The following is a 12,934-nucleotide window of genomic DNA, read 5'->3' as shown; positions in this document are numbered from 1 at the left end:
TATAACTTGTGGCATAAAATGTTTTTAATAGTTTAAGCTCCTTTTCCTAAATAAAGTGTCCCAAAAAAATTTAAACTTTTAAGTAAATGTTATTGCTTATTCTGTACAAATACCAAAACTTAAAATTGTAAACCATAATAATAAAAAAAAGTTCACTGCACGTTTATAAAAGTAGAGAAACATAATAAATTGAACCAAAAAGATAAATTTTCTTTCTATTCATAGAAATAAATTTCTGAAACGTATTTTTTCTACAAGTTGTTTTTCAACTTTTTGAAACTTACATATCATGTTTTTAGGAATAGAATTTTTTTTGATAGAATTTTTTTCTCGTATAACTGCATAAAATGAATTAATGAAAAGTTACATATTTTAAAAGAAACCATAGATATTTATATTTTATTAAAATATGTTTTATTTCAGTTTTGTAACAATTCTATTTTAAAAGTTTCATAAGACTTCAAATAATCAAAACAGAAAGAACGAAAATCAAACTTTAAATAAACTAATTCAGTCAATTTCTAAATTTAAGCTCCTTTAAACTGCAAGCCCATTTTAATTTTTATTATTTAATATATCATAATAATTACCAGATATTACCCTTCCTAATAGAAAGAAGAGAGGTACAATTCACTGTATTTGATTTTAAAACTTTTTTCATTGTAAATGTTTCTATTCTAAATATTCTTTGGTTTGATATTGAGGTACAAAACTGGAAGATTGATATGGGTTCAGTGAGTATTTATTAATTTTGAGCTATATCTTGTGCAATAGTATATTTGTTTTCAAAAATAATTATCACTATAAAATCACTGTATTGAATATCTAAGTTTTACATATCTGTTTCTAATAAACTAGAATTAACAGTCAATGAACCATTTATAAGCTGCATACTTCTGGATAATTTTGTTGTAGTTTTTGTGTTGACTAGCCCAGAACTTTCATCATTGTCCTCGTCTAAGTTAGTTTCCAAGAACTGCATACTTTTAGACCTGACATGTCTGCTTGACGGGGGAGCAGCCCCTAGGTCGTCATCTAAACTGGTTTCTAGAACCCGTGAAGCTCGTTGTGTTTGTGTTGACCTGGGTGCAGCTACCATACTGACCGGCCTAGCTTGACTGTTGTTGTTGGCTCCTGGAGGTTTACCTGGTGGTGCAGGGGGAGGATCATAGGGGCGTTGTGGCTGTTGCAAGTCACTTCTGGACAGTGTACCCGCTGATGGCTGCTGTTGGGAGTGAGCAAAAGGTTTTGCATAACCTGGCACTGAAGGAATACTGTGTTCAACCTGATGAACCTGCAAGGTGGCTTGGCCATAGTTGCTATTATTCTGGTTGCTGGCAACGGATGGACGGAATGTAGAGTTTGGACTTGTGAATGTTCTGTCCATTGTTTGATAATCTTGATCCATAGTTTGATATTCCTGTTCTGTTGACTGAGTTGATTCACTAGTGTTGGCTGAATCCTCGGCCTGATCTAAACCTCCAGGTTTGCTGGAATTCATGTCACGTTTAAGCTCCAGGACAGAGTCAGCACCACGCATTGCAAGTGTCTGTTGTGATGCTGCCTGCCACAGCGACCTTTGAGAATCTTCTTGGTGAAGTTGGTGTGCTTGCATTGTGCTTGTGTCTGGCCTATAGGCCTGATTTTCAAAGCCATCATAGTTTGAAATAGGCCTGGTCAGTGTTTGTGCCCCTGGCATATTTACACTTGGTGCATAATGTACATCCTGCCCATGAAGATCAATGAAATTAGTGCTTCCAGGTGAAAGGTGACTGCCAAAAGGAGCAATTTGAGTAGCTTTGACTTCATATACATCAAAAGATCTGTTGTCTTCAACAGTTGAATTCATAACAAGTGAACGTTTGTCCATTGATTCAAAATTCATGCTAGCACTCTTATAGTCACCATAAGGATTAGTGCCGACTATGCTTGGTTGTCGTGACGAATTTATCATTCTTCTGCGGTAGTTAATATCACTAAATCCCTGACTTTGCATGGAAGCTAGGGATCTACTTCCAAGTGAGCTTTTAGACAATCTTATAGAGTTTCTTCGCTCAAATCTTTCCTTTTTCCTGGTTCTATTTTTGGTACACCACAAAATGGCAACTAAAGTAATAAGGATAAGGCATGCCAAAGCAGCACATATTGATCCAATGGTAACATAATCTTCAAGGTGATACAGATTGAAGCGTGGATTTACGTGAGGATCCAACTCGCATAGGGCTGGAAGCAGGAAGTCACATGATACAGTCTCGACGCTGCCATCCTGGAAAACTGTACATTCATCAGCTGGTGAGTCTAGATGTTTGACCCACACCATGTCGTAATACCGCCAATCGGCTTGTTGAGTTTCCAAATACTGGTGAATATCATAATACCTATCCATTAGGTAGGGCATAGACGCATTATCCTTTGAGCAGAATTCCTTGGCATCTTTAAAGCTCATTGGTGCACCGTGATACATAAAACAAGTTTCCCCCACCAAAGTCCAGCCAGGATGACACTTGCCACTTAGTAAAGTCTTGTTGTTATCAAGCCAAGGACGGACATCAATGTCTAGTAAACCATCATCGTCTTGCACGTCTTTAATTCTTGCATTTACAGTGGTGGTTTGATTGTAGGCCCAATAATTATTTTTAGCAGATATTGGAGTGCGTAGTGAATAGTACGGAGATCCTTTCAGGGCCACCATCTCGTAATCATTGTTCAGATTGTAAAATATATTGTTAGAATATTGTTGGCCGGGAGATCCTGCAACAATTGTTGCCCTGGTTCCCCATTCACATCGATTCAATGTGGTTCTTTCACAATGTTTTCCATAAGCAATGTTATCATGAAAACCATTATGTGTAAAAGTTTGGAATATAGGATTTCTAACTTGATCAAAACCAGTAACTTCCATTATAACTCTGCCATAATTATTAAAAAATGTATTATACGTTGTTGTACATGTTACTTGATTCATTACAATTACTGGCTTGAATTTCACATCGTTCCTGGTCATATAGTTTCTGTACATTGTAATATTTTCATACGGGCTAGCCTGTCGGCCCTGGAAATTTAGAGTTTCTTCTTTTATATTTTCTGAAAATACATTGTTATGGAGCAAAGCTACTAGTGATGTAGCGGTTCCACTGCTGCCCGACCAAATATGCAATCCACCAATATTACCAGCCACATAGTTATTGTGGAAAAATACATTTTGGGTATTTTGAATGTCCATATAAATAGCAGAGTTACAGCTTGAAAAGTTTCCATATAGATCGACACAATTGTCAATAAACTGATTGCGAGCCATTGTCACAATTGGGTTTATTTCACCAGCTGAAATGTATTCAACAGCTCCTCGTTGATTGTTACTGATGACTGAGAATGAAACGTTATGCCTGATATGTCTGTCAATGCTTACAAATGAAATTGGCAAGGTGACAACTTCAGCTACAAATCCAAGTTTATTTCTGGCGCCTGTTGCATGAAATTTAACACTCAGAACATTATTGTTACTTGAAGACCACATTTTATTTTCCAAATGATCGTCATCAACCTTAATTGTGACCATAGGTTTGACAGTTCTGTTATAAATACGACCATCATAGAGAGTTAGATGATCTGGGGCCCAGGGCTCTCCACTGCTGTTGACAAAATTGTATTGAAGAATTCTAAATCCAATTGGCTTCACATAATGAACGCTTGAAAATATTTTGACACAGTCCACGGGATTGTTATCATATTTGTAGTAGACAAGAATACGTTCTTCAACAACTATTTCTTTGTTAGTATCACATATGTCAACAAGGCCAAATGTATTGTAAGGAATAGGTACTTCTTTGACTGGAACAAATGCAGATGTTTCAGCTTCACTAATTTCACCAGTTAGTATAGCAGCAGATACACCAATACCAAGATTATTATCAATCTTATTATACAGAAGATTTACTGTCTTGGGCGGGGAAACCAAGTTGACTCCATCGTAAGCACACTGAGAAATATTTACACTTGAAACAAGTGGAGATTTTAGGACACTTTGAATGGCTGGTGATTTTTCATCATGAAGAATACCAGCTCCAATGATCTGAACATATTGTAAGGATGACTCAAGTTCATCTTCTTTCTCATAACCAACAACATTCTGAATACGATCATGGAAAAGTTCTTGTTCAAAGCTTTTAACAGCAAACCTAATACCGCCCCAGTATTCCATATCAGCAGGTAGGTTTCTATCTCCACAACTGATAAAGGCATAGTCTTTCCCCTTCCAATTGCAGCCGTACTTGTGACCATAGATTTGGCCGTTCATTCTTATGGGGCAGTGAGAAAGACGAGATTCTTTACCGTTACATTGAAACGGTTCTGGCCAGTAGATGATTCGTGTTAGTGAATTTTCATGATATTCAATTCTCTGATCAAAATCCAGGTAGACATTGAGATCACTAAATCCAAGTTGCCTACAGACAACTTCAGCATTGCGCTCAGTGAAGCGGGTGTCACACATAGGGATCCATTGCATGGTGGTTCTGTTGAATATCTCGAGGAATCCCTGGTTGGCCCCTTCTGGACATACAGTACCGTTGTTGTCAGCCTGGCAAAGCCTCACGTCAAAATCCTCCTGGTGAGTGTTAAAGGATTGGCGACGTTTTCTACCACCAAACCTGAAATAAAATATGTAGAGTCTATAGAAAAATTAGATATTGCTTTAAATTTAAAAAAAAATATTTTAAAAAAGAAAAAGTTGGGTATACCTATTTATATAATTGTATAATCGACATACGTGCATAAGTACATGTCTTTTGATAATATTTTTTATTTTATAAATCTAAAAAAACTCTTTTTTATTTAATTTCTTATTAATGTTTGATAAATTAAAAAAAACAACTTTTAAATAGAATAAAAAGTCAAAACATCCTTAATTATTCTTAAATTGACACTTACAGTGAATTGATTTTGAGCAGTAAACTTGATCATGTATAAAATTCAATGTTTATCAATATATTTTAAAGACTAAGACATGGTTTACATTTGAGGTTATCGATCGGCTGCCGAGCCCAGACTTCAAAATAAGGATGATGAAAAAGCTTTTTATTTCAATATATTTAATGTTTGTTTTAAATAGGAATAACAAATTTGATTGGAAAATTCTGTTGTTATTGAGAATTGTAGAATTTTTTGGTTTTATTACAAAATAAAATGGAAAAAAATAAATCTTTAATTAAAATGATATGAAAAACAACACAAACGGAAGCGTACAGAATTAGAGAGTATCCAAACCCCACGACAACACTTATAGGGTGGTTACACCTTCTCGACAAGGGTTTACATAATCTTAACCTGATAGAATCCAATAAAAAAGTCACTCTTAAATTTAAGTAGGGTGAAAAATTTCTCATGCTTTGCGCGACAATCTATCTTTTAAAGAGCGCTTGTTTGAATTGTGAGTACGTTGATTTTGTTGGGGGTTATATCCACCCCTCTGACAATAGAATAATACCCCTCTTGTTGTCGGTATTTTTAAAATAATTAATCAAATAAAATAGGGACATTTTACTTAATCTATATTTATGCTTTTTATGTTCTTCTAAGCAATTTAGATCTTGTTTCAATGCTAAAGTATGACATTTAAATTAATGACCAATAATTGAAGGATACAGTAAGTGATAGAGTAACTATGTTAGGCTATAAATTACTATACCTGTAGTCTCTTACTCTATTGCTCTTGACAGGTCTCATGATGATATTCTGATGGACATTCCCCTGGGCGTGCAGCGTACCAAGAACAAGAATACCCACACTCGGGTAAAACTCCAGCTCAACACCCGGATCTATAGTTAATGTAACACCCGGCATCACAGTCAAATCTTGCCGGATGATGTACGGACGGCCACGGTTAAACAACCGGACTGATTCGAACAGTCGGCCGCCAAGATTTTCAAAATCAATGTCTGGATTTCTTACAAAGTATGTTGATTCTTGGGAACTCTGGAATGAATCCTCCAGCAGGTAGGGAAGGAAATTTGCAACTGCATAGGAATTCCAGTCATCAAAATCAAACAGCCGCTGTCGGATTATGTTAATATCTGCTGTGCCCCAATAGTTTGATACTGCATTTAGGGTATTATTCACTCTGGATGTCTTGATGCCAGATAGCAATTCATAATCAAGCCTTGGATTTCCAAAACGATTGTATGTGACATTAAATTTCTGGATACCTTTGATGGCCAGGGTGTAACTTGCAGGATGATAAGCATCTTTGCCTATTCTTCTGGACGAATGTCGATTATTTTGTATGATATTTTGTGTAAAATAAGCTTCAATAAATCCCATGATTTCAGACTGAGAATCCATGTTAAATTCAACCATATAAATACCATCATTGTGTTGGATATTGTTGGCAAAAATAGTCGCTTCTTTCTCCATCCCTGACAGGGATATCAATCCATCCTGACAGATATTATCCGACAGGGAGTTGTTGACAATGTACACCCGGGCAAAGTGGCCGCTCACATGCAGCCCAAACTCGTTGTTTCCGGAAAATATATTTGAGTCAATATGCACTGTGTGAGTATAATTCTCATTGTAATGCCATACATAGGGCAGAGCAACATCCAGACCAACACCTTGATTTCCTTCAAAGATATTCTCTCTGAGAACCCAGTGGTAGATATTGTTGGAATCCCGCAAGTCTTTAGAATATTGGTATATGCCTTCCTCGTTGTCAGTGAACTTTGTTCTGTTGAACATGTATGTGATTTCAGAAACATTGAACTGGTTCAGTTCTCTGAAGGGAGTGAATGCAAAGAAAGCTTTCTTGTTGCTGGAAACTTCAGAGTCAAATATCTCGATGGATTCATTCGCTTTTCTCAAATACACCTAAAACATAGATAACGTTATTATTGTACAAAACTAAAATTACATGATATAATAATTTTAGGATGACAAAAGTAATAGAAGAAACCTCATTGACTTTATAACTTATGGATGTCCAATTTTTAATTTCAAGTTTTTGCATTGTTAATAATTTCAACTTTATTAAAATGCAATCTAAGAATACTATTTCATTAGGCTAAAATTGTAGATTGCATTTTTAATACCTATGTAAAATGTTCAGGTTTTATTCCAATATTACATTTATCAAATTTCTACGAGGGTTTTGAACATACTATCTATATACTATAGTTCAATGAATATAAAATATCACAAAAAGAAGATAATTAAAACCATTGTAATCCTATTTCAAATTAAAAACTTGTAAATTAAGATGAAAGAAATATAATAAAAGTTTTTGTTTGAGAAATAAAAAATAGAACACATGTTTTTCCTCGTGGAAAAAAGTGTGTCTGCCTCATTTATTACAATTGAGTTGATGGAAATAATTCTCATCCATTTATTTGTAATCTTTTTTAAACTGAAGCTTTTCTATGATTAAGGACTGTCCTACGTCCGTAAAGAATAGCTCTTATTTAGGCATCTTAAAACTGCTCTATCATATCTAAACCAAGCATGATGATTAATGTAACAGTTAGATGCAATTTAGAAAACAAATTTAGAAAACAAATTTAGAAAACAAATTTAGAAAACAAATTTAGCAAATCTATAATCATTTTGACAACAATTTTTTGTATGAAATTATTATCCGATTCATCTGATTTTTGGAATAAGAGTTCCTAGAGTAAAAGGGACAACAATATAAGTAAAGCATCTCTTCAATCAATTTCTACAAATTTAAATATGCCCCTAAACAGAATGAATATAGTTTAGACTTTTAAATTGATATTCTACTCATTAAATTCTAACAATTTACAAATGTTGATGTTCATTGGTTTTACCGTCTGATTTTAAAGCTTCGCTTTTATGGATGTTGTCATCCTTGTTTTACACAAATAATGGTAAATAAAGGTCATTCAGAGAGGAAAATAATTTTCTACTTCCCAACTATTCCAGAGTTTGTTTTTTCTTTCCTGATATTTCGGAGAAATATGTCAAAGAAAGTTGATAATAATCACAGTACAGCTACTCTATAACTAGAGCTATTAGTTCCAATCATAGAAATGACAATATCAACTAGAGTCCTTTATTATCAATATTTTTTTCTCCCCAATTATGATAAACAAATAAGTTTATTTTGTTTCCTTTACAACTCCTAAATAATGCCTGAGCGTATTTTTAAGTTTTAGAAAAGAATAATCTTTTTGGCTGCGCCCTTTACTGACATAGAATTCTTAATTACTTTGCTAATCTAAAGTTTAATTATCAATTGTTATGTATAACAAAAGATAATAATATGATAATAGATAAAATATATATAAAACTTTTCCTTAATTTTTAAGAAATGAACACAATGAAAATTATTTCAAAATCATAAACTTGGAAAAAAAGAGTTTCATAGTACAAAAAAATGAGAATAGTTATTTATCGCATCGTATTTTAGACAGCTTTCAGCAAATATTGAAATGAAAAATTATAAGATTAAAACCCGTTTTGTTTTGTTATGATTTTTATTTTAACATTAATGGAAAATTGTCCGAAATAAGATGATATACACAAATTTTCAATATTGCTGAGAACCTATCCAGCAGATATTAATTGGTTTCGAAGCTATGCTAAAAAATTAGCATTAGACTTTAAGCAAAAGAGTAAAGTGCTATAGGGGAGTTAGTTTTAGAGTATCTGTGCTACTTAATACTTAATATACAAATAATACCTGTGAGTCATGACCAAGATATCTGTTATAATGAACAGCCATCACTCCTTCTCCATTGAATGCTATAGTCGACTTGACTACCGTCAACCTCGGGATAGGTCCATCATAGATTTTATTCCTATTAAGCGGATTTATAAACCAGGCGCGCGGGTTGCAGCTGCCAGGCAGGTTGGCACAGTTGATTGGGGTGAGTAGCAGCATCATGTTGCCCAGAGGCTCGCTGCCCGGGTCAAGCTCCAGGGTGATGGCAAAGGATGAGCTGACCGTTGGGAAGGAGACAAGGTCACGAGTAACTTCCCAGGTCTAAAACAATGGATAAGATTACTTTTTTTTAAAAATCATATCCGCAAATACATCATCGATAATACCTTTCGGTGATTTATTACATACAAATTTGTTTGTCCGACTGTCTGTCTATCTGGCCGTCTTAAACTTAAGATATCTGGAACTACTGAACGAACTCCAGGGAACATATATACAATAGTCAAGGTTTTAAGCTATTTTATCATTGGGAGGTTGGTTCAGTAAGATTTTTAGATTCATTTTGAAGAAAAAATAACATCAATGAAAAAATAAATGCTCTTTTTGTAATTTACTGCATAAATAACCCGGAAAATCAGCTAAACAAAAATTTGCATTTTAAAAAGCTATAAGTATTGGATTATTGTTTTATGATAAAAACAAAAATATAGATATATGAAATTCATACTTTTATGTATAAGAATTTGTTCAAAGTAGCTACATAAAACTTTATTAGGCTGAGCAGATTTATTAGCGGATAAAAGGACAGATAATTTTTATTTTTGTCCCCTTGAAGATGCTAAATAGCCAACCTAACCTTAACAAATATACTTTACCTCAAAGTGCCTAGTCTTGCACAGAAAATCACCCCATCTCTCTTATTTTGAAATAAATTGAAAAAAAGGGGGAAGGGGATGGAATAGTTTTTCATTTGTTTATTCATTTATGTCATGTTAGGTTAGGTTATATTGGCTACTGGGTAACCTCGCAAGATAGTGAAATGAAATGTATTTAGATAAAGGTGTAATGTATAGTAGAAGGAAAATACTATGAACAAACTAATTAAAATATTATTTTGACCATTTTATTTTGTCTTATTTCCCTGATTTTTCCCATGGGTAAATTAAAGAAATGGGAACTTGCATTATTTTCATTATTTTCTAGGCCTTTCTCGTACAATTCAATTATCTTACTCAAAGCTTTATGTATATTGAGCAATACCCCATTTTTTTTTGTAAAATCAAACCCCTCCGTTAATTTTAAAAATTTAGAACTCTCCACAGAAGAAAGATAAAAAGGGAAAGGTTGATATTCAGGGATCTAAAGGGATAAAACAATGGCCGATAAATTGATTTTCATCTCCAATGATGATACACAAATTTAATCTTTCTGTAGATTACAATTAGTGAACGAAAAACTTTGGGAATTAGTTTAATATACAGCTCAATGTCCCCTTCCTCCATGGTGGTTATTTGTGATTCACTGGACGGTTCAAGGAATAATTTATATGACAGAAAATATTTATGAAATTTTCTACAGAGTTTTAAAAAAATAATGTTTGAAAGAGATTCTCTGCGGAGAGGATTTTGAATAGCATTGTCCAAAAATTAAAAAGTGTAACAAAATTGGACATTTCTGTTGTCTTTCAAAACATTTGTAGTGCTAAAACATCTTGGAGAATAAAGACCCTTAAAAACACAATTTAGAATACTTTTTGATGAAATAGCCTCGTCGCTAAAAATAATTTTAAATTTCTTTTTAGTGTTTTTACAATTTAAGAAGAAGAGGACAATAAAAGATAAATTATTCTTTTCCCCATTTCTCAGATAAATTTGTTATAATAAGAATGCTAAAAGAAAAATAATGTATTGTCTTGAATTGTTGAAAACTTTCTTAAACAAAGAATTCATAAAAATATCTATAAAGATACATTTGGCAAATAAATGTAACACTTAAAAGTTTTGCTTTTGAAAAGACCTCAAAATAAAATGCTTCAAGTTTATGGAAGTGCATCAGCTTTATTTTACTTTGAAAGTTTGTTGTAGATAAGTAAAAATCATTTATTCTGCTTCCGAACTTAGACAACAATACAAGTTTTAATCAAAGATAAATTATTAAATATAAAAAAAGTAGAAGCCTTTAGATTTAATTTAGAATATGATAATCTGTACGGCCATCTCTGCTAAAATATTTGCATACTTTTATTATTAGAATCAGCTCTAACCAACAATAAATTAGTTTTAAAAAAACTAACGTAAAGGTTTCTTGATTTATGGGGGGGAGGAGGGTTACAACACTTCGCAGTAATGACGACATTTATATTCGCCCCTCAAATATTATTTTAGGTTTATTTTGCTTGATAGCTATACCTTTCATTTATAGAATGCTAGAATAAATTTCTAAAACAAAGTTATTTTCTTTGTAATATTAGAAATGAATTTGCAAAATATTTTCAAGATTTTATGTTTGGAATCCTTAAATTTTAACCTTAAACTTTTGGTGCAAACTAAAGTTTGGTACTAAATCCATTTTTTATGTGACATCTTTCACTTTGTTGGCGCCATTATACTGTTACTTAGTTCACTTAGCCAATGAAACTTTTTTTTGGCAGTGCAGCATTTATATCATTCCAAAATATGGCTGTAGAGTCCTATATTTTCAATTTCAGGATTAAAATTTAGCTTTGAACACTATTATACTTTTAAATTTTATAGACAATAAACAATGTAAAAGAAAACATTATTTTTTCTTGAAATTTGTTGAATGTTAACTTTGTCTTTTATAGTATACATTGAAAAAAATCAAAGGCACAAAAGAAATATTAACATTTTGAAATAATGATTATAACAATACATTGTCTCTCAATTGTTCAACTGCCTCTTTATCCATAGACAATTAAACAATTGAAATTTTATAGCATTTACCTTGAAAACTATTGTAACGGCTTGAAAAGAAACATACCTGGATTCTGGGTGAATCTTTAATGACATTAAAATCATAAATGCGCATAGTCTCTGTGGTGTAGTTGTGGAACGGATTGATCAGCTGCATGCCTATTACAAACTCATCCCTTTCAGCCCTGACATAATACACCCTGCGGCCTGACGTCACGTTAGGAGAAGTAACCAGCAGCCGTGACTCGCCCTCTTTTAGGATGATAGGATTTGCAGGTTCAGTTCCCTCGTTTGATTCTGGTAAACGAATAATAGTTCCTGGCTTTCCTTCATCACTTAGTGACATCCATTCTGACAATTCTCGTTGCTCCAGCTTTGTCAACTTGGGATCATGATGAATTCCAGACCGCACGTTGTCGCGGATTTGTGTGTATTCAATCCGCATTCCCAGCTGGCGGAAACTGATGCCGTGCCGCCGGTTTCTTGCAAATATTGAGTCCTTGATGAAATTGACATGGTCAGGGAAGAAAATATCTGAATACATGACACCAAGACCGTCATGGTAGTTGTCAACAACCTCTATCCTTTCATACACATGGTGTGACAGATCAGCTTGGATTGCAGGACGGAACTGGAAGGTTCTGTAGTCAAAGAGACCTGCCTTCTCTATCTTGACATCATATAGCTTTGACCGCTTCGCGGTCATACCCAGCCTAAGTCCGGCCCATGACACGTCATAGCATCTCAGCTCCACATCATATTCATGCGAACAGGAATGCTCAATATCCATGACATGTTCGGCCAGCTTACATCTCCTGATATCAGTATCCAGGTCCTGGCAGCGGACATAGGACAGCAGGATGGGTTCACCGTTCTCTGCCGCCGGAACCTCGTTGTGCTCCAGCTTCCAGTCCTCTGGGTTCAGGACAAAGCCCATCTGTTGGCAGGCTATGGAGGCGGACTCGAGTGTCCACCCGAAGTCACAGACAGATCCCCAAACGCCGTCCATGTTGACTTGCAGTCTTCCTTCCCTGAAAAGCAGAAAAACATAATTTGTAATAATTTTTAATGTTTTTTACTATAAATTAAATCTTATCAATTAAAATATTTGGTTTAATTTGTATGCAATAGATATAAAGAGATTAATTTTTAATTGAATTGAATTGTCAATCCATATCCCTTATAACTTTATTTTAAAAGTTGATTATGTAAGAATAATATATTAAGAAATTATGCTAAAAATATCATATTTAGATAAATATTGCTAATAAACTAAAATATAATTAAACAATTTTATGAATGGTGAATGATTATGAATTAACCT

General features: G+C 33.8%; 1 protein-coding gene across 1 annotated transcript in view; it reads right to left on the bottom strand.

The window, feature by feature from the left end:
- Positions 1-397: 397 nt before the first annotated feature.
- Positions 398-12,934, bottom strand: part of bark (C-type lectin domain-containing protein bark beetle) — a 58,444-nt gene continuing 45,907 nt past the window's right edge. Inside the window, exons 13-16 of the mRNA XM_080171406.1 lie at positions 11,678-12,641; positions 8,696-8,998; positions 5,687-6,864; positions 398-4,649 (exon numbers count right to left, since the gene is read on the bottom strand). Coding sequence (XP_080027532.1) covers positions 833-4,649; positions 5,687-6,864; positions 8,696-8,998; positions 11,678-12,641 — 6,262 coding nt within the window. The 3' untranslated portion in view covers positions 398-832. The remainder of the gene's footprint in view (positions 4,650-5,686; positions 6,865-8,695; positions 8,999-11,677; positions 12,642-12,934) is intronic.

The sequence above is a fragment of the Acartia tonsa genome, chromosome 1 (genome assembly GCF_053477335.1).
Source record: "Acartia tonsa isolate MP-2025a chromosome 1, ASM5347733v1, whole genome shotgun sequence".
In the NCBI taxonomy this organism is placed as follows: domain Eukaryota; kingdom Metazoa; phylum Arthropoda; class Copepoda; order Calanoida; family Acartiidae; genus Acartia; species Acartia tonsa.
Note: the sequence above shows the minus strand (reverse complement) of the source record. Positions and strands in the feature narration are given on the sequence as shown.